Genomic DNA, 19440 nt, shown 5'->3' on the forward strand with positions numbered 1-19440 from the left:
CCCTCATCCAGTATGGCCCCAGAGTCAGACGAATGTCATCTTTCCATCTTGTAATTGGATTTGCTTGCTTTCTAGTACAGCCTCTAGGGTACCATAGAGTAATCTGTTTGCTCCATTTTTTCTATTGGGCAGCGTAGTATGTGGCCTGTCCATCCCCACTTTAGGTGATCAATGCGAGCAAGTATGTCAGTAATCTTTGTTTTCTTTCTTATTTCTGAGTTTCTTTACAACAATACTCTCTTGCTAAATTCGTCATATGTGACGTTTTCAAAAAGGTACCACATTGTCGCTTACCATAAGGACGATATTGGATTGCATCTATACGAATAACCTGTCAGAACTTCCTTATGGAAAGCGACAATGTGGTACCTTTTGATTGAAAACGACACATATTGTTATACTATAAAACAATACATGATTTAAATACCTATAATATACTTGTAACAGTTATAATAACGTGATTTATATAATTTTGATGGTATTTAAATAGCTGACTCCTTGAAGTGTCTATTCTTGAAAACGTATTCGACGTTATCTGAAAAATAGACATGATAACGTAGGAGTTAAGTGATATCTTAGGTTAGGTATCGCTGAAGCGACATGGTTGAGGCGGCAATAGGGTATTCTCCTACTAGTCAAATCAGTTTTTTCCATGGAGACTATATAAAGGAGCCAAATCTCTATGTATGAAAAGTGTCGATCAAAAAACAGTAATTAGGCGGCGCCACCATACACCGAAATACTACCAAAAACAACCTACGTAATTTGGTCGGGTTATTTGTTGCCTTATATGGTTCATGTTATACTCATGTCCCAGAGCCTAACTAGCGCCACCGGAGAGATTAGGAACTATTATTTAAAGCTGAAAGCAGTCACTTTTGCAACAATTCTGCCATAAGAGATTGGCATCCTTTCTATACCATCCATAGTTTCTTCTTTAGAACTGTCAAAACTATTTGCTAATATGGAATTGATATGAAACATTACACAATGACGTCACGGTCAACTCACCAGTTTTTTTTTTCTATCCGATTTATTAACCTTTTTGACGCCGTGAAAAACACAAAAGCTGTCACTCGGACGCCACGTCACCGAAGTGTCAAAACTGAAATTGAACTTTATGCACATGCACGTAGGTATATGTTGCTCTGTGGTCTATGACCGATTAATCTGTCTTTAACGTTGGACCTGCGGTGCCGATATATCCGTCATTGGCGTCCAAAAGGTTAGCCTTGCATCCTACGAGTCCCACAACGGACCCGATTTCATACAAAATGTACGAAAAGTCAAAAACACCAGGTATAGTCCGACAATTGTAGAAAATTATTGAGGGCGCCACTTCCTACGTAACTGTCACATTTTTGACGTAAAATGCTTAAACATGGCAACAATTTAGTATGGATTTTTTTTAGTTCCATTTTATTTAATTTCTACTATGAAACGTAAAAAGTATAGTGCGAAAAAAATATGGCTGGGACGCGAAAGGTTGAAGCAGTCGTGAGTTGTGCCGATACGCTATTAAATAATATTTCGTGCTCTCAATTTTATTAGATTACTTGTACCAATTACGTTGGCGTGTGCGTGACAATTGGATATGAGAAATGGCGCTCAAAAGGTTTTAATCACCTTTAACGTAAATACTTAAATTGTAATTAGCTATTTAATTACGCTCCGATAGTGTGGATAATGATTACATTTAAAACACTACTTCGGTATGTACGTACTTACTTATAGCATTATCTACGAAACAGTACTTATTTCTAAATAAGGATAATCTAGAAATACAGCTAAAATGAAACGAGCCTATGTAATACTGGCTTTTATTTCCAATATTTAAACAATTGAAATAAATAAATATTATCTACTTACACAACGGTAACTGAAATTCTATTTTATAATAATAATATATTCTATCTTGTACTTAAATTTTCGAATGCCTCATTAAAGATCTTGCTAGTCAATATTCGACCTTAAAACGTAATGCTTAAGGTTTAATTTAAGACCAGTGACAAAGCAGACGAAATGATAAAGGCTATTTAATTTACATTTTTTTACAAATTCAAATAATATCTACAGAATTAAAATAGCGAAAATGTAATACAAAAATGGTATAATAAATACATGATTTATAAAATTATTACACATGGAAACTATTTAGCGGTACAATTTTGACACATTTGTTACAATATGAAACAAAAAAAAATACAAGCCATTTATTTGTCTATGGTCTAAATAAATAAAAATTGTCTATGACAGAACGTACAGAACTAAAATGATTCTATTAAGTACTACTACTGTATTTCGAATATATTTGGTTGTTTTAAGTGTGGTAGAATACTGTATGGTTCAGCTAAAGTTAAGGATAGTTAATGAAATAGGTATCAATTAGTACATAAAGGTATGGCAATACTATTTTACTCTATAATTTCGTAATAATTAATATTGTCTTAGGTTACCGCGATAGTTACTCATGAAATAAACCACCACCACGCACCACGAACGCTGTAAAGGGTTCGAAACGTCGGGATGTATTATAAATTCAATATACGCGATATAATCCGTTTTCATAGTTTTATTTCATTCGTAATAATTCTTTATTCCTCTGGCTCTTGAGACACAGGGAAACCTACTTTGAGAGCCAGGAACCAATGTTAAGTAATAATTTAAAGTTGCAATAAAGATTATTTTATTTTTATTCCACATTTTGGCCTAAAAGTCACAAAACATCCTTAATTTTAGCTGACCTATTTATAGAAAAATGATGCCTATAAAGATACAAGATATCACTTTTCCAAAATCAAACTAAGAGGCACTTTGGCCGTATTACCTAAGTCCCAAAATGACCAAAATCGATTTAATTTCACACGTTTTAATCTAATGACGTTTTTGGGATTTTGGCGCTTTGGTAACAGATGTCGCTACTGTCATTTTATTATAATAGGGTATTTGACTACTAGTCAAATCAGTTTCTTTTTTCGAACTGTCAAAACGATTTTGCTAGTATGGAATTTATATGAAACACTTGCATGTGACGTCACAATCAAATTACCAACTCTTTGTAGTTTTATACGGGTTTTAAAATAGAAATTGTGTCTAAAAATAACTGCTGTCTACGTTTTTCTATTAATCTTCTGGTCCTTTATTTCATGCATGGTGTAAAATAATTTATTTTAAATACAATCAAATACCCTATTATAACAGTTGCGATTTCTACAAAGAAGTTTAGTTTAGTTCTAAGTTTTAAATCTCATTAAATGGATCGATTAACTTTTTCTTATAATTCAATATTTTTCAACTGGTTTAAAACCATAAGTTCACACATAGGTACGAGACGCGCTAGTCACTACGTCACTAGAGTGCTGTAGATGCGCTGCGTAATGTAGGAGATGCTGTAATTTGACCATCACGCGCGCGCCGGAGCGCTGTTTCACGTTCGGGTCATGTTTCGAGTGATGAGTGATGTGATATCTCAGTGTACTATTACGTTTTCGAAAAAGTGATGTGATATAGCATTACTTTTTGGAGCACTGTTTCGCGCATGTCTAGTTCACAGGGTATCAAAACTTGTACAAACTTATTATTAATGCATTTTTGTTAAGAAAAAACTCAATTTAATATCACACTATGACACTACTTACGAAATAATATAACAAGAAAAACTTGATCGATCATTTATAAGGTAACTTATCGGTTGCCAATAAGTTATGCCTTAATCAACAACCAATAATTTATGGGTTAAGTAATTTTAATTTCTGAGCCACTTTGTACCTCGTCACCGCAACCAAAGATAGATATAACTCCGTAATAGATGGATACAGTCTAAGGAAAAAACGTGCCTCGAAAATGGCGCCACTAGCTTTGGCCTACTCTCGTATAGAGGGCGTTGACCGTTTCGTTTGTTATTTATAATTTTAACGCATATCAGTGAAAGGACATGGGTCAAAATCATATAAAAATAATTAATGCAAATAAAAAAAATCATTGATCCATATTTAAATACATTTTAACGTATTTTTATAAATCTTAATTTTTAGTTTTAAAGTATGTCGATAGATGGCAGTGAATTTACAGTGGTTACAAAATTTTCTATGACAGTACCGCTCTATCTTATTATATCCTCTTTGCCGCAACACATCTATAAGTACCCTCCTGTTTTTATCAGATTAGAAATTTTATAACCTCAAAAGTGTGGTAACATTTTTCCTCTAAAATTAAATCCCAGTAACACTGAATTATAGTGCCGTTTACATATGTGCCATTCTCATCCAAAAGGGTACTTATTGTAGGTTGTCAATAAGCCGCTATTTCCATATAGCTTCAATTTGAAATCAACCTTATCGACAAGCGACAATGTGGTACCTTTTGGTTGAAAACGTCACATATTATTGTACCCCAATATTAGATATCATAGGAACCCTAGCATTTCTGAATAAACAGTTAATTTCCATTACTTTTGAGGTTAGAAAAATTAAGCAAAAACGGAGTACTGCCTTTTATATTGTTGGTAAAAAGTGGAACAGAAATCAAATTCCTTCTACCTTCTGATTGCTTAAGACGAGACGAAAAATCGAAATCGCCTTTTCATACAAATGTAGACCGCAGTCTCCTCTCTGGATATTAACATTATTGTGTTATACATGGGATATTGACACGGTAAGTTTGTAATTTTAATTTGTAACAATGGGGGTGCCATCATTAAATATGATGAAACCCTTTTATTAAAGAGATTTGAAAAAAAAAAACACCCAACGAGCCAACGGACGCCAGGCGCTTCGTTCATCCGAAAGCGGCCACCAATCTGTCAACATTTTGGTCCACCTGCCATCACTCTGCCTGGCAACATGTAATGTAAAAATTTCCATAGTGTCAATATCCGGAGAGAAAAATGGGGCCTACGTTTGTATGGAGAAACGGGACGGTCTTTCCTAATGTCCGTGTCCAAGCCCCTGTCCAATGTTACCTATGATCGCCTTGACGACGTCCGTGCTGGAGGCGGTGCCCCCGACGTCGGGAGTGAAGATGCGGTCCACGTTGATGGTCTTGGTGACGGCGCCGCGGATCAGGTCCGCGTGGAAGTGGTGCCCGAGGTGCTCCAGCATGTCCACGGACGCGTTGATCATGGCGATGGGGTTCGCGATGTTCTTGCCGGCGATCGCTGTGCCTGCGTTTAAACATTTTTGAATTAATATTACGAGTTGGTATGTATTAAAAGGCGGCATCGTCATTTATCGGTCGTCACATCACTACGACAACCGGAATGTCACATCACTAAGAAGCGTCGTCCATCTTGTAGATCGGTTTCTGGGCGTCGTACGCGCCACATACTATCCACAACTAAACTCCCATATTTTGTGATTCTCTAATAAATATTTGTTATAATGGTGCTCTGGTGTTTTTACTCTTACAGCTTCAGAAGTGGGATAATCATCTTCGCCTACTACGATATAATTCGTCGGAAATTGAAATTACGAAATTAACCGCGCGTAGTCATTCATTGTTGTGAACGTTATCGTTATATTAACAGAATTAATCTGATTGTAATGAGTAAATGCACCAACACCACTCATCTGTTAAGGACTGTTGAGTATTGAACATACAAGGTTTAAGGTTGGCGTCAAATGATGCCTACACAGAACCTACAAAACGAACCTGTGTCGGCGTGCTTTGTGTTGTGTGTTTGCTTTCAGATTATGTACCTCAGTGATCAATGATCATGAATGTCTGAATAAATATTGAAGAGTATTAAAGCTGCTGGCGTGTATGTATGACAATATTCACAGCAGAATATCACAGGACACGGGCTGACAGTTGCCAATGTTACCATTTTGCTTTTGATATTGGTATGAATAAAATAAGACAGAACAAGAAACAAATTAGTACAGAGTAAGAAATAAATTAGTTCAGGTAAGAAGTCTTGTTGGCCGGTCCAACACCTAACAACGCACCGGGACCATGGTGGTAAATAGATGTTCACTGCCTCACTTATGTGTTGTGTTTTGTGATCCATGTGCTTTCAGATACATAATATAATGTGATTATGTGTACATAACATATTAACACAATGCTATGATCATTTTCTACAGTTTGTGTTACAGTGAGATTTACATTCAAGTAAAAAGGCTTACAAAACAAGTTGGGTAATGTAAATTTAGCCTAGATTGATACCTTATGTATGCTGGTATTATGCTTTCATGATTAACAATGAGGGCTACTTAATACTTTATCCTTAAGAGGCTAGTTCCTGGCGCCGGTAATCGCAACATAGGCTTTAAGAGGCGGTCTGTTGCTTGTCACTATCCTTAAGAGGGTAGTTTGTTACTGGTATCTGCAGTGCAGGCTTTAAGAGGCGGACCATTGCATGTGATATAAGACTTTCGGCAAGGGATGCTATCCTTAAGAGGCTAGTTCCTGGCGCCGGTAATCGCAACATAGGCTTTAAGAGGCGGCCTGTTGCTTGTCACTAACCTTCAGAGGCTAGTTGTTATTACTATCTGCAGTGCAGGCCTTAAGAGGCGGACCATTGCATGTGTTATTAGACTACCTTCAGAGGCTAGTTGTTATTATTGGTTGCTTATTTGTTGTTGAGAGGTTGGCTTGAGACCTTGTTTCACAAAAGTATGTTTTAAGACTGATGATCTTAAGATTACCTTGAAAGGGTTGCTTGCACTTATACCTTCTAGAGATCGCTGACGAAGTTCCGGATCCAGTAGAGTTGAGGGAGTGCCTGTTCGGAATGCCCAGTTGAAACGAGTGCATGCAACGCGCTCCGTGACAATCTTATCGTGAAGGGCCGACTTCTACGGTCGTTGCGCCTACAAGGGCAGTGGTATCCTAGCCTGCATATGGTATTTTAACACGGTAATGTTTTTGTCTAATAATTAAATCTGTGGATAACTGCCATTAGTCACGATGCTAGAAAGCGGTGACATGAAGTACTTGATTATGTCACGACTAAAGGTGATTATGTAATTTATAACAATGTTGCTAAAGAGCGCCCATGAGTTCTGTCCAAACATAATTGCATCTGTCTCATGTTTTTACAGAAGTAGACAAATTTTGACTGTCATTGTTATTTACGGTATGATTTTATGGCTATCAAGCCGGAACTGTGATCGAAAGGGTCTAACTGTGCCAATTGTGCATTTATGGATCGTCGTAACCTTATCACAGTTATTTGGACAACATTGGTATTATACTAATGCTAAAAGCCTGTCGCTGGCTATAGTTCCAAGGGTAAATTATCACGCCTTGTTATGTTAAGGAACCTAGTCTTTTCACACGTATGTTACAGAGGTTCGTAAACAAGAGTTTATGCTGTTTTCATGTGCTGCATCGGAGGGCAGCTATGCACACGCATGAGACGTGTCCCATGTTAGCCACTCACGAGTTGTACGCATTGTTGTGCGTGCGTGCGAAGGAGTCTTATATCCTACAACGGACGACCCAACTGTGAGTTTGTTCCAAGTCTTTGCTTTTAAAACAACGCAAAACATCTTTGTTACGTTTAGCGGTCAGTATGAAACGCACCGCTCATGGAAGGTTTGGGTTACCTGCATGGGTACATTATACAAGAAGGTTATAAATAAATATCAAATAAATCCTTCCAAGTTATGACGTTATTCACAAGAAAATAATTTATGTTAGATTGCGTTGCAAAAGTGGTTTATCTACCCGCCGCTAGATGTCAATATTTTATTACTTGCATAAATAATTAATTGGTATTTCTATCCTCTTGGTGTCATTTGCACATGAAAGGTTTAGTATACCTTTTGTGTATTTCGAGCAAGTACCGAGCAGTCTTGCAAATGCTAACACCTCTTGTAGCTACCACGGAATATTTGGTTCCTAGCCTGGTCATGCAATCTTACATTTAGTTCAGTCAGCTGACCTTAGCCTTACCCCAATTCGATTAAAATAGAACTAAATGTCTTGGTGTAAGTTGACGATAACGAAATAGACCGTTTCAACGGAACTTGAGTCAATTACTTAAAAGGACCAAGCCTTGTGTATCGGCTGAGCATAAAAGATGCTTGTTCAATTCGCAGAATAACGAACAGATGGAGGCTACTGCCACCTGGTGGAGGCCCAGCTTGCTGCGATTGTGTTGGCTGCGGCTGTCTCCAGTGGCGGCACGGCTAGCAGTGACCTTCGGGGCGTAGGTCGGGTCAGGAGATGGCCGAGCTAAAAGGCGGCATCGTCATTTATCGGTCGTCACATCACTACGACAACCGGAATGTCACATCACTAAGAAGCGTCGTCCATCTTGTAGATCGGTTTCTGGGCGTCGTACGCGCCACATACTATCCACAACTAAACTCCCATATTTTGTGATTCTCTAATAAATATTTGTTATAATGGTGCTCTGGTGTTTTTACTCTTACAGTATATAGGTCTACCACTAAAGGTCTCCGGCAAGCTCGGTTCTCCATACAAACGTAGTTACGTTCTCATTTTAAAACGACTAGTTAGTTTGCTCTGAAGCTTTGTACTTACAATACGATAAGGTATTAGTTTATGTAGCTTCAGATACCATAGTTAAAAAAAAAATACAGTGAATTCAAGTTTTTCATACAAAACTTGTTTTTGCTCTATTTTGTTTGTTTTATAAACTGGAGTTAAATAAACTAATTACAGACCTGATATACCTCATGTCATTGTATATGCAAAGTTTCATTACAATCCTAAACGTAGTTTTAAAATGAAAACGGAACTCCGTTTGTATGGGAAGGTGAAATTCGGCCGAGCTTGTCGGAAACTCTTAACGCGTTCACACTTATCCCATTTGGTCCAACAAATGTACCTGTGTTCCTAGTGCCAGGTTCAAACACTGCATAGTGTTCGCCGTAATTTCTTCCAGACAACAGTCCAGCGCCGCCCAGCAGACCGCAGACCACGTTGGACACGATGGAGCCGTAGAGGTTGGTCATGAGCATCACGTCGAACTGGTGAGGCCTGGGATAAAATTGAATTGGATTTTATAGCCTCCTAAGGCCCAGTAATAAAAAGGAAAAATCCAAAATTTGCCACTGAAATTTGAACCTATAGTCAAAGAGGATATAATATTATAGAGCGGTACTGTCATAGTAAATTTTGTAACCACAGTAAATTCACTGCCATCTATCAACACACGTTAAAACTAAAAATGAAGATTTACAAACATTTTTTTTATTTTTATTTATTTGCTCATGTATACTCCATCTGCAAATTCCCATCTTTTTTTCAATCATTATCATTTTTTCATAAAAATACGAGAAAATGTATTTAAATATGGATAAATGATGTTTTTTATTTGCATTATTTTTATTATTTTGACCCATGTTCTTTCACTGACATGCGTTAAAATTGTTAAATAACAAACGAAACCGTCAACGCCCTCTATACGAGAGTAGGCCAAAGGTAGTAGCGACATCTGATCGAGAATCCAATATTCGTGATTTTCGAGGCACGTTTTTTCCTTAGACTGTATCCATCTAATACGGAGTTATATCTATATTTGCTATAGTGTAGGAAATAGAGTTGATTTTGCGCTGTTGGAAAATTAAACGAAACAAAGCAAAAGCGACTCTGTTCCACTTGAATAGGATTTAAATTTCATCGAACTGAATAGGTACTATAGGTAGGACATTGGGCCTTAGGAGGATAACATACTTTTATAAAATACGTAATAAACACAGGTCGCTTTGTGACTCACTTCCATTGCTCTCGAGTGTAATTTAGTTAATATAATCACTCACTGTGTAAGTGTGTGTGTTTGTGTGTGTGTGTGTGTGTGTGTGTGTGTGTGTCACTGTGTAAGTGTTCATGTACGGGCTCCAGCAAGTAAATGATTGTTTATAATTTAGTGTATTTTTTTAATTTATGTAATTTTAATTTAATTTATAACCTATTTTAATTTAATTGTAATTTTTAATTTGTATTATTGTGGACCATTGTTGTCTGGAGTTAAATAAATGATTATGATTATAATTAATAGAAATTGAGCAGTCTTCTTCAAATATGACTTTTGTATTACTTGTATTTACAGTGATAAACTCTGCCTTTTAGATTCGTCTGTAATTTCGTCGGGTGGACGAAATTAGGAAGATAACGGGGCACTAACGGACGAGACAAATGGCGGGTAGCTCCGGGATAAGTGCCGTACACGAAGAGAGGAGAGGCATACGCTCAGCAACAAGGCTCGGACACCGGTTAAATTTTCAAACCGTTATCGTCTTCACTCACTCACTGTACTCACTTAGCGACCAGCTGCATGCAGCAATTGTCGATGATCATATCATTGTGCTCCAGCTCCGGATACTCCTTGGCGAGACGTCGAGAAGTCTCTAAGAACAGGCCATCGGAGATCTTCATGATGTTGGCTTTGTGGACCGTTGTCACCTGAAGTAAAAGGAATTTCATTGAATACAAGATGCATGTAACTGCGTCGAAATATCGGGAGCTCGAAAACAATACAAAAGGTAATCACGGCCCATATTCCGGTCAATATAAGTCTAGTGAAACTAACCATGAATCATTCAAAACTGTTCATTAAATGTGGTATTTTCTATAAAAAGGGACCTTATTGTCGATGGCGCTTACGCCATTATAAACGTTGCTCCGTTAAAAATACAATGCCGCGCGACGCTGTGCGGCGTAAGCGCCATCGACCATAAGGTCCCTTTTCATAGAAAATGCCCCAAATATACGGATGTTGACTACATTTTTTATGGTTGATATTTGAATCTTCTTTAGGGTTCCGTACCCAAAGGGTAAAAACATTACTAAGATTCCGCTGTCCATCTGTCTGTCTGTCACCAGGCTGTATCTCATGAACCGTGATAGCTAGACAGTTGAAATTTTCACAGATGATGTATTTCTGTTGCCGCTATAACAACAAATACTAAACAACAGAATAAAATAAATATTTAAGTGGGACTCCCATACAACAAACGTGATTTTTTTGCCGTTGCGTAATGGTACGGAACCCTTCGTGCGCGAGTCCGACTCGCACTTGGCCGGTTTATTTTTATTAGCCTACTTTGGTGTCCCCCATGAGGAACCGAGGAGGAAGAAGAAGGCAACATTTGTTCACCTACCTTCTTACGTCCGTTCTTCTTCGCGTACTCGAAGGCGAACCTGGCCACCCTCTCGGAGTTGCTAGCTGTCACAACCTTCATGGACTCAATCACACCATGTACTGATTCGTGTTCCAACATGGCGTATTCTCCTTCTGTGTTTTGTCTGGAAATAAACAACGTACATTTAGGAATCCATTTTTTTTCACAGCGTCCCAATAAGGCCTTTCTCCCCTGGTTTGTAAGGTCAGATAGCATTTATTTTTGTAACACTATAGTAGCCGGAAACCAAACTGAGGACCGGGGTTATATCACTAATCACTATTTCTCTCGCTCTTGCCACGATCAGGCAAGTGTGAATGAAAATTCTCGTTTTATACAATACAATACAATATATTTTATTTTCAGACCATGTCCATAGTGTTAGTGTACATTTTTATGACCCCGGTCATCAGTTTGGTTTGCGGCTACTATAGTGTCTTCAATTTATTTTTTAATGAGCCTAGTGTCCCACTGCTGAGCAAAGATTGATTAAATATTTAATTTAATGTAATTATACATAGTAAATATTTATTATTCTTATTCTTAATTTAATTTAATTTAATTTTAGTTATTGAATTTTATGTGCTTTCCTTTTCTTTCCTTTCCTTTTAAAAATAGGCTAACATAGTTCTTAAGTTAAGAGTTACCATATTATAGAACCTATGTTTTCTGAAATAACTGGTTTTTTTAAAGGCCTCCCTCCTCCCTTTCCACGTATCCCGGTCTTGACCTGTCCCCCACCAGTTCCTATCAAAGGCGCCAAAGTCATCTCGCCAATGCCGTCGAGGTATTATTAACTTAATATTTTACCTGATAATAGTGACTTAGTGACATCAATATCCTTATGCCTCGTGTCGAGTCCGGGGTATGACTTGCGGCATGACGTGAGCGTACATGTCCAGTTCGTTACGCAGGGCAATGTTGGGTATGTAAAATTTTATAACTAAATGTTTTACCTGATAATAGCGACATCGATGTCCTTATGCCTCGTGTCGAGTCCGGGGTATGACTTGCAGTGCATCACGTAAGCGTACATGTCCAGTTCGTTACGCAGGGCAACGTTACGTGAGGTCACGTAGGCCGCTTCGCTCTTGGTTTCGATGTTGCCCTGGATAAAAAAAATGAATTATTAACTATGTGGTAATGCTGATATTGGTGTCCATGTCACAACATGTCACTTTTTCTTGACCTCTCCCCCCCCTAAACAAGTACGGACTACCACACATTAAGCCCGCTTCCTCACTTGGTGGCGCGATATCGGTGCAGTAAGCAGTATATCTTCCTGATTGGTGCAAATTCGGGACCGCGCCCCACGCCCGCGAATCTGCACCAATGAGAAAGAAATACTGCTTACTGCACCGATACCGCGCCGCCAAGTGAGGAAGCGGCCTAACTATACAAACCTTAAGTCCAACACCATTCCTCTTGATAGTGGTGATAGCATACTGCACATCCTCATCGTTGTCCACATCAGGGTCAATATCCACCACTTCGAAGTCTACAGGGGCTCCAATGTATCTGTAATATTATATTTTGTATGTAGTGACACAGAATAAATAATAGTACTACCATACAGAAAGGAAACTTCCTACAAAACCAAAGTTTGAAAGCGGTTCAGGGTTGAACCATGACGTCCCTTTCTAATATATGGCACTATTCCTTTTGGCTATTTATGGTTGTCAAAATTCAGGTCATTATCTTATCTGTGGTTGTGCACACAAAGGTTGTCATTGGCAGGGCCAGGTAGTGAATAAAAATATCTACTACTTGCCCCTGTCAGTGGAACATTTTTTTTTAACATTTGTTGTTGTTTGCTTTTATCCTTATTTATAATTAACATGTAACACTAACATAGCCTTTTAAGTTTGTACTACAACAATTTTTAATTTTAATTTTTAATTTTAAAGGGACGTCAAGTTGTGCCAACCCTCATAATTGCTCAGAGCAATGCTGAGCCAAATGGAGCCGAGTTTGCCCGAAGGGAGGAGTTTCGCACCCCTGGTAGTGATAGAAGATATTTGGATGGAAATGATAGGTGATAGAGTAGGACTTTAAATTTTGTTAAATGTTGACTGCACCCAAATCCTTGTTTTTATATTACAGAATACTAAAATGACTGTGTTGAATGGCTATTTGTCCAGCCAATTTAATCCAAAATTGGAACCAGCTAATCTGTCATTTGGATTAAAATGGAACAAAAGTAGGATGATTGGATGTAAGTTGACCAACCTAATTTCATATATTGTATCAGAAAAATAAAAATGAGGCTTAGGCAAGAACCCCTTGTGGTAACCTTCAAGTGGTCTTGATATAAATGCATTAAGCTGAAAGGCTCGGCTCCAAGCGCCACTATGCCTTTAGTCATTTTGCGCACCTAGTTATGTGCCTAGTATGCCTAAAGGACTTCTAAACTAAGCAAATTGTTAACAAGACATTATTAGCCATGAAATGATAACTTAAATTCCTTTATTTAATTAATATTCGGAAATTTTCTTAAGGTATACATCTGAAAACTAATAAATATAAATATACAGTAAGTTTAAGACCGAAATACGCACAGGGGCGCATTGAGTATGGATAAATATAACCAAGAATGACTGTCTCAAGAAACTTACTTGAATATGTCTCTGACGTAACCCATGCATTCCGGACCAATACCACCGCCTGGCAGCATGGTAACAGCATGTCTTCCTCCATAATGAGCCTTCGGAATGTGGGACTGTTTCCTGATAACTGGTGTTTTATGCTGGATATCGAAGTCAGACACAGTAGCAGGTGCTGCGGCCGAGCTCGAATACGCGGCACCTCCCAACTCTGGGATTAGCTTTAGTTTAGATAATAGCCTCACTGCCATCGTGTATTTTCTTCACACAAGGCCGTAGAACCTTTTTAAATCGAAAATACTGCGGGCAGGTTGTTGAATAATCACAGGAAAAGGAAGGTGGAGGAAGTTGAAAGCTCTTACACGTCAGATGGCGCTGAACTGTCAAAAGTTTTGCATGATGGCGCCACTGTTCATTACAGTTGTAAAGACTATGCACACGGATATACAGTACATAAATGGATTCTATGAAAATTACACTGTACACCCCATGTACACCCGTCTACAGCGAAGTCAAAAGGAAGGGTTATGATTTTAGTTTAATGAGTTAGACCAAGATAAGTCTGCAACTATTTCGATAGCACTCACGCAGTGCGTGTTATTTTAATTAAACGTCAAACTTCTATGAAATTATGACGCGAAATTATAACACTTGCACTGCGTGTTCTATCAAAATCATTGCAGACTTGTCTTGGTCTAACTCTACCTATAGTTGGTTAAACCAAATTGTCAGTAAATAACAACAAAAAAAACTATACACATCCTTTTCTTTCGGGTGCTAGTACTAGTGTAAGACAAAGATAGTATGATTCTCTGTCTTTGTTTGAAATGAGACAGTCCTTTGACAAATTATATACGTATACGTTATAAACTCAAAAGTACTAAGCCGATTTTGATAATTTTATGCAGATTTTTTATATGGCTGGAGTCCTAATTATATGTGTCGTTCTCAAGTAAAAGGTACCACATTGTCGCTTACCACAAGGACGCTCTGACAGGTTATTCGTAAAGAGATGCAAGCAAAATTAACCCTTTAGTAAGCGACAATGTGGTACCTATTTTACTTGAAAACGACACATATATTATTAATATTATACCTAACCTAACCGTCCGTCTAGGAAATTTAGATACATATTTAGCCCAATCCAAAAAAAGGAAGTAGAGTAGGTTCCATACAATTAAAAAACAGTAGATGGGTTAAAGTTTTGAAATTTGAAATTGATAAACTTATAATCAAAACGTCCTAAGTGTTTTTATATTGGTACTGAGTTGGAACTTTTGAAAATAATACATAGGTACATAAATAACGTTTTTCATTGTATTTATTGATGGTACATTAACATGTTGTTTTGTCTCAATACAATTTTACCATATCAGTCTAGCACAAATAAAATAAAAATATTTACAATAATAAATAGCATGCATTTTATCTTACATTTAATTTTACAAAAGGCTATACGGACACAGCTCAATAAAACATTTCTTTAGACTAGGGTAAAATTTTGTAGACGAAAGAGACCTAATTTATGCCTAACATGCCTATGGCATCTCAAGAAAGTTGCTGTTTTACCAACAGGAGCCTGAACGTCATGAGCAAGTATTTTATTGAGCCTATCACTAATAAAATTCGTTTTCAGCGGATATATACCGGGATATCGGCGCACGGTGGGCTGGATGGCTCGAAAAGAGGACATTCGCACTTTTTTCAGAAAATCATTTTTTGAAAAATGCTATCCAATAGAGAATTATATGAGGAATAAAAAATGTGGTATACATTTTTGCGAAATAAGGCATATTGACAGCAGAAAAAAATAAAGTCTGTTTTTTTTGTATGGGACCCAAAAATAGGTATCTTGTTTCTCAGAAACTATTAGAGGTCCCGTCTTCTACCTTTCAAGACTTTGTTTTTCTACTTTTATAGAGTAAGAAACGATAAGCAGATTTTCTATTCAGGTGCTGTTTTTTTTTTTAGTCCAGTAAAAGTTAACACATTTTCGATTTTTTCGTTTATGTCTTTTTTGGGTTTTTACATTATATTTCGATAGTTAAAAGTAAAAATGATAATAACACATAGTATATGTAACGTTTATTAAGTTATAAAAAAATCCTAAGTACATTTTTTACATTTTTCATACAACTAAAAGGAAATAATCTAATGTTTTACAATAGACACATGTCATTTAAAATAAACAATAAACAACAAAAAGTAATATGGTTATGGTATAATAATTACGATACATAAATAACATTTCTTAAAAAAATACATATACCTAAATACAAAAATTACTACACTTAGTGAAAAAGTTATTCATTGGTATTTTCTAACATTTCAAAAAGATTATATTCATGGTCGTCGCTCGTATTATTTTCTATAATTAGTAATTCTAAAGCTTCGGGTGAGAGTTTTTTAGCTTTCTTAGTTAGTCGTGGCCTTAGAAGAGTTATTTGTGGATCAGAAGATATAAGAAAGTTGTGCAAAATATCTTCATTCGTCATGGTTCTGCTACATTTTCTTTCATTTTCATTTGAAGGAACAAGCGAAGAAACGGATTCAAGACGAATTTAAATCTGAACTGGGATTACTAATTGATGTCGTTAAGCAAGGAGCTGGAACAACAAACGATGGTAACACTGCCAGACGCTTCTTCTCCAACCCTGAAATCACAGCCCGTATTACGGGAATCGATGTCAATGTGATTCAACGATTTCATGTAATTTTGCAAGTGATTGCTTCTGGAGAACATGTAAATATAACAAAATTTTCTGACTATTGTCGTGAAACTGCAGTTTTGTGTACAAGTGAAGAGTTATACGCGTGGTATTATATGCCATCTAGCGTACACAAGCTTTTAATACATGGGGCTGACATAATTAAGCATTTCGGCATGTTACCAATTGGAAAATTATCAGAAGAAGCATCAGAAGCGAGGAACAAAGATTTTCGCAATGTGAGAGAACACCATGCTAGAAAATGTAGCAGAACCATGACGAATGAAGATATTTTGCACAACTTTCTTATATCTTCTGATACACAAATAACTCTTCTAAGGCCACGACTAACTAAGAAAGCTAAAAAACTCTCACCCGAAGCTTTAGAATTACTAATTATAAAATATAATACGAGCGACGACCATGAATATAATCTTTTTGAAATGTTAGAAAATACCAATGAATAACTTTTTCACTAAGTGTAGTAATTTTTGTATTTAGGTATATGTATTTTTTTAAGAAATGTTATTTATGTATCGTAATTATTATACCATAACCATATTACTTTTTGTTGTTTATTGTTTATTTTAAATGACATGTGTCTATTGTAAAACATTAGATTATTTATTTTTAGTTGTATGAAAAATGTAAAAAATGTACTTAGGATTTTTTTATAACTTAATAAACGTTACATATACTATGTGTTATTATCATTTTTACTTTTAACTATCGAAATATAATGTAAAAACCCAAAAAAGACATAAACGAAAAAATCGAAAATGTGTTAACTTTTACTGGACTAAAAAAAAAAAAACAGCACCTGAATAGAAAATCTGCTTATCGTTTCTTACTCTATAAAAGTAGAAAAACAAAGTCTTGAAAGGTAAAAGACGGGACCTCTAATAGTTTCTGAGAAACAAGATACCTATTTTTGGGTCCCATACAAAAAAAACAGACTTTATTTTTTTCTGCTGTCAATATGCCTTACTTCGCAAAAATGTATACCACATTTATTGTTCCTCATATAATTCTCTATTGGATAGCATTTTTCAAAAAATGATTTTCTGAAAAAAGTGCGAATGTCCTCTTTTCGAGCCATCCAGCCCACCGTGCGGCGTATAAGCTTACAGAGCTCCATAATAAGAAAGTGCTGACAAAGTGGGTAAACCTAATTTCTTAAATAATTCTCTACGCGACACTAGATTTGACATAATTCCACTCAAAATACGCACGCACTTTTTTTGCAATACGAACAATCTTTGTATATGTACATACTTTCGCGTAGTGGGCCGTGGGATATGCTACGACATAATACATTTTGAGGCTGTTATTAAGTTGTATATTTTACTAGCACTTTATTATAAGTTTACATTATAAACTAAAAAGTTATTTTAAGTTTATTTATATCATGTTTAAAATCAATGTTGTAATCCCTATATTCCCTACTACCAGGGTATATTTTTGATTATAGCAACATTCAGAAAATATTTTTTAAGTGTGTCGTGTGTGTAGCCTTTATCTTTTCGCCATTGCTCGGGCGGCGTCCATTTTGTACGCCATATTGAATTTGGTCGGACATCTTTGACGCCATGTTTAGTCGGACATATTTTATAAACATTTTCGCGTAAATTTCAAATATTTTTGAGCCTAAATATCGAACTTTTTTTCACTGAAGTCTGGGGGATAGATAGGGGCGAAGATTACTCGGAAAAATTCTGTACCTACGCAGCAGTCCAAATTTGTCTCCAAGTGGCCGTGCAGCTTTTGTTATAAGATAAATAAAGGTAAATTATTTCCACCAAAAACGTTCATACGATTTGACACATTGTAACAAGTGCTTTGTATTTTCTATGAATTTACGGTGTTGGGTGTGTTCTGAAGGTGAGTAAATGAAGGTCAAATTGAGGGGGTTTCATCTGGTTAGCGTTTGGCGTGGTCGTCTTATAGATATCCCAAAAAAATCGTTCTTATTCTGTCCGCCGACCGCCACTGCCGGCAGCGGCTATCGCCCTCAGTGTAACCGCTAGTTGTTTTCCTGCATCAATGCAGTAATTTATGCCGTATTCACTGCATATAACGTTACGGTCACGCCAAGAAACAGTGACAACCAATTCAATTACGTAGGCTGACTTCTGTAATATGATATCACCTAGTTAATTGTTTTCGGAACTAGCCACTTTGCATTGACGTGCATTTGCGCGTTATTTATAAAGTTTTGGGCATTTTACGTACATTACATTAGATTTCGATATAATGATATTCATTTCCCTTTATTTGTTGTATTTTAATAGTTTTAATTTTTATCTTCCGACCTCCCATCCCGTTGGTCGTCCAAGGAATGTGACCAAACAGACGGACGCACCTGTCAAAGTTTTTTTTTTAGAACAGATACCAAACAAACCACTTTCCGTATTTGTTTTTATTTAATCTTGCATGCTTATCTAATGGGTGATATAGAAATGTTAAATTAATGACTACTCATTAAACATGCTGATAATCTTCATTCCTACTAGAAAGTTATTTTGATCGAGCTTCATAATTATTTTATGCGTGTTCATAACTGGTGCATTAATTATTTAAAATGTTATTTAAAAAAATGTTTACCCAGCAGGTAATCAGACATCCACACACATATTGATACCTACACTGTTTGATATGATATGAATATGTGCAGTGTAGTTAAATGTATTAAAATTATCACCATTTATAAGTCAATACTCTTTATGTTCTGCTGTCACTTTTTATATCAAATTTTAATGTGTTTATTATATAGTCTCCATGGTTTTTATTTAATACAATTGTTATTTTAAGTGCTTAGGTATACATATTTTATGCTAAAAAAAGTAGGTACATAAAATTATATTGATGAACAGCTTTGTGGATTGCTATAAATGACTCTATTTAACAAAATAATTCTTTGATTTTGCCAAATAATTGATTTACTAACACCAATCACAGAAATCACTTTGGTGATAAAACCAAAAAAAAATTTTAGTTTTTTCCAGGGACTGGTACCGCTTACCCTAATTGAGG

The 19440-nt window shown here is 36.4% G+C and overlaps 2 protein-coding genes across 6 annotated transcripts in view; one reads left to right on the forward strand and one right to left on the reverse strand.

The window, feature by feature from the left end:
• Positions 1–1808: 1808 nt before the first annotated feature.
• LOC134753529 (isocitrate dehydrogenase [NAD] subunit gamma, mitochondrial-like) lies at positions 1809–14067 on the reverse strand. Its single transcript, XM_063689439.1, has 7 exons — positions 13712–14067; positions 12500–12614; positions 12053–12204; positions 11076–11220; positions 10235–10377; positions 8801–8952; positions 1809–5161 (listed from the first exon to the last, which is right to left on the reverse strand). The coding sequence occupies exons 1-7, from the start codon at positions 13948–13950 to the stop codon at positions 4926–4928; spliced, it is 1182 nt and encodes a 393-aa protein (XP_063545509.1). The 5' UTR covers positions 13951–14067; the 3' UTR covers positions 1809–4925.
• A 3853-nt stretch (positions 14068–17920) lies between these two features.
• LOC134753524 (transcriptional repressor protein YY1-like) overlaps positions 17921–19440 on the forward strand; it is a 31888-nt gene continuing 30368 nt past the window's right edge. For all 5 annotated transcript variants that reach the window (XM_063689427.1, XM_063689432.1, XM_063689433.1 and 2 more), the window contains exon 1: positions 17921–18191. The gene's annotated coding sequence lies outside the window, so the exon portion shown is untranslated. The remainder of the gene's footprint in view (positions 18192–19440) is intronic.

This window comes from Cydia strobilella, chromosome 27 (genome assembly GCF_947568885.1).
Source record: "Cydia strobilella chromosome 27, ilCydStro3.1, whole genome shotgun sequence".
NCBI classification, from domain to species: domain Eukaryota; kingdom Metazoa; phylum Arthropoda; class Insecta; order Lepidoptera; family Tortricidae; genus Cydia; species Cydia strobilella.

Coding starts and splice junctions, on each gene's coding strand:
- LOC134753529 (XM_063689439.1), bottom strand. CDS start 13,950: ATGGCAGTGAGGCTATTATCTAAACTAAAGCTAATCCCAGAGTTGGGA. Junction 11,221..12,052: donor ATCGATGTCGCTATTATCAG/GTAAAACATTTA, acceptor GTTTATTTCCAG/ACAAAACACAGAAGGAGAAT. Junction 5,162..8,800: donor ACCTGGCACTAGGAACACAG/GTACATTTGTTG, acceptor GTTTAAACGCAG/GCACAGCGATCGCCGGCAAG.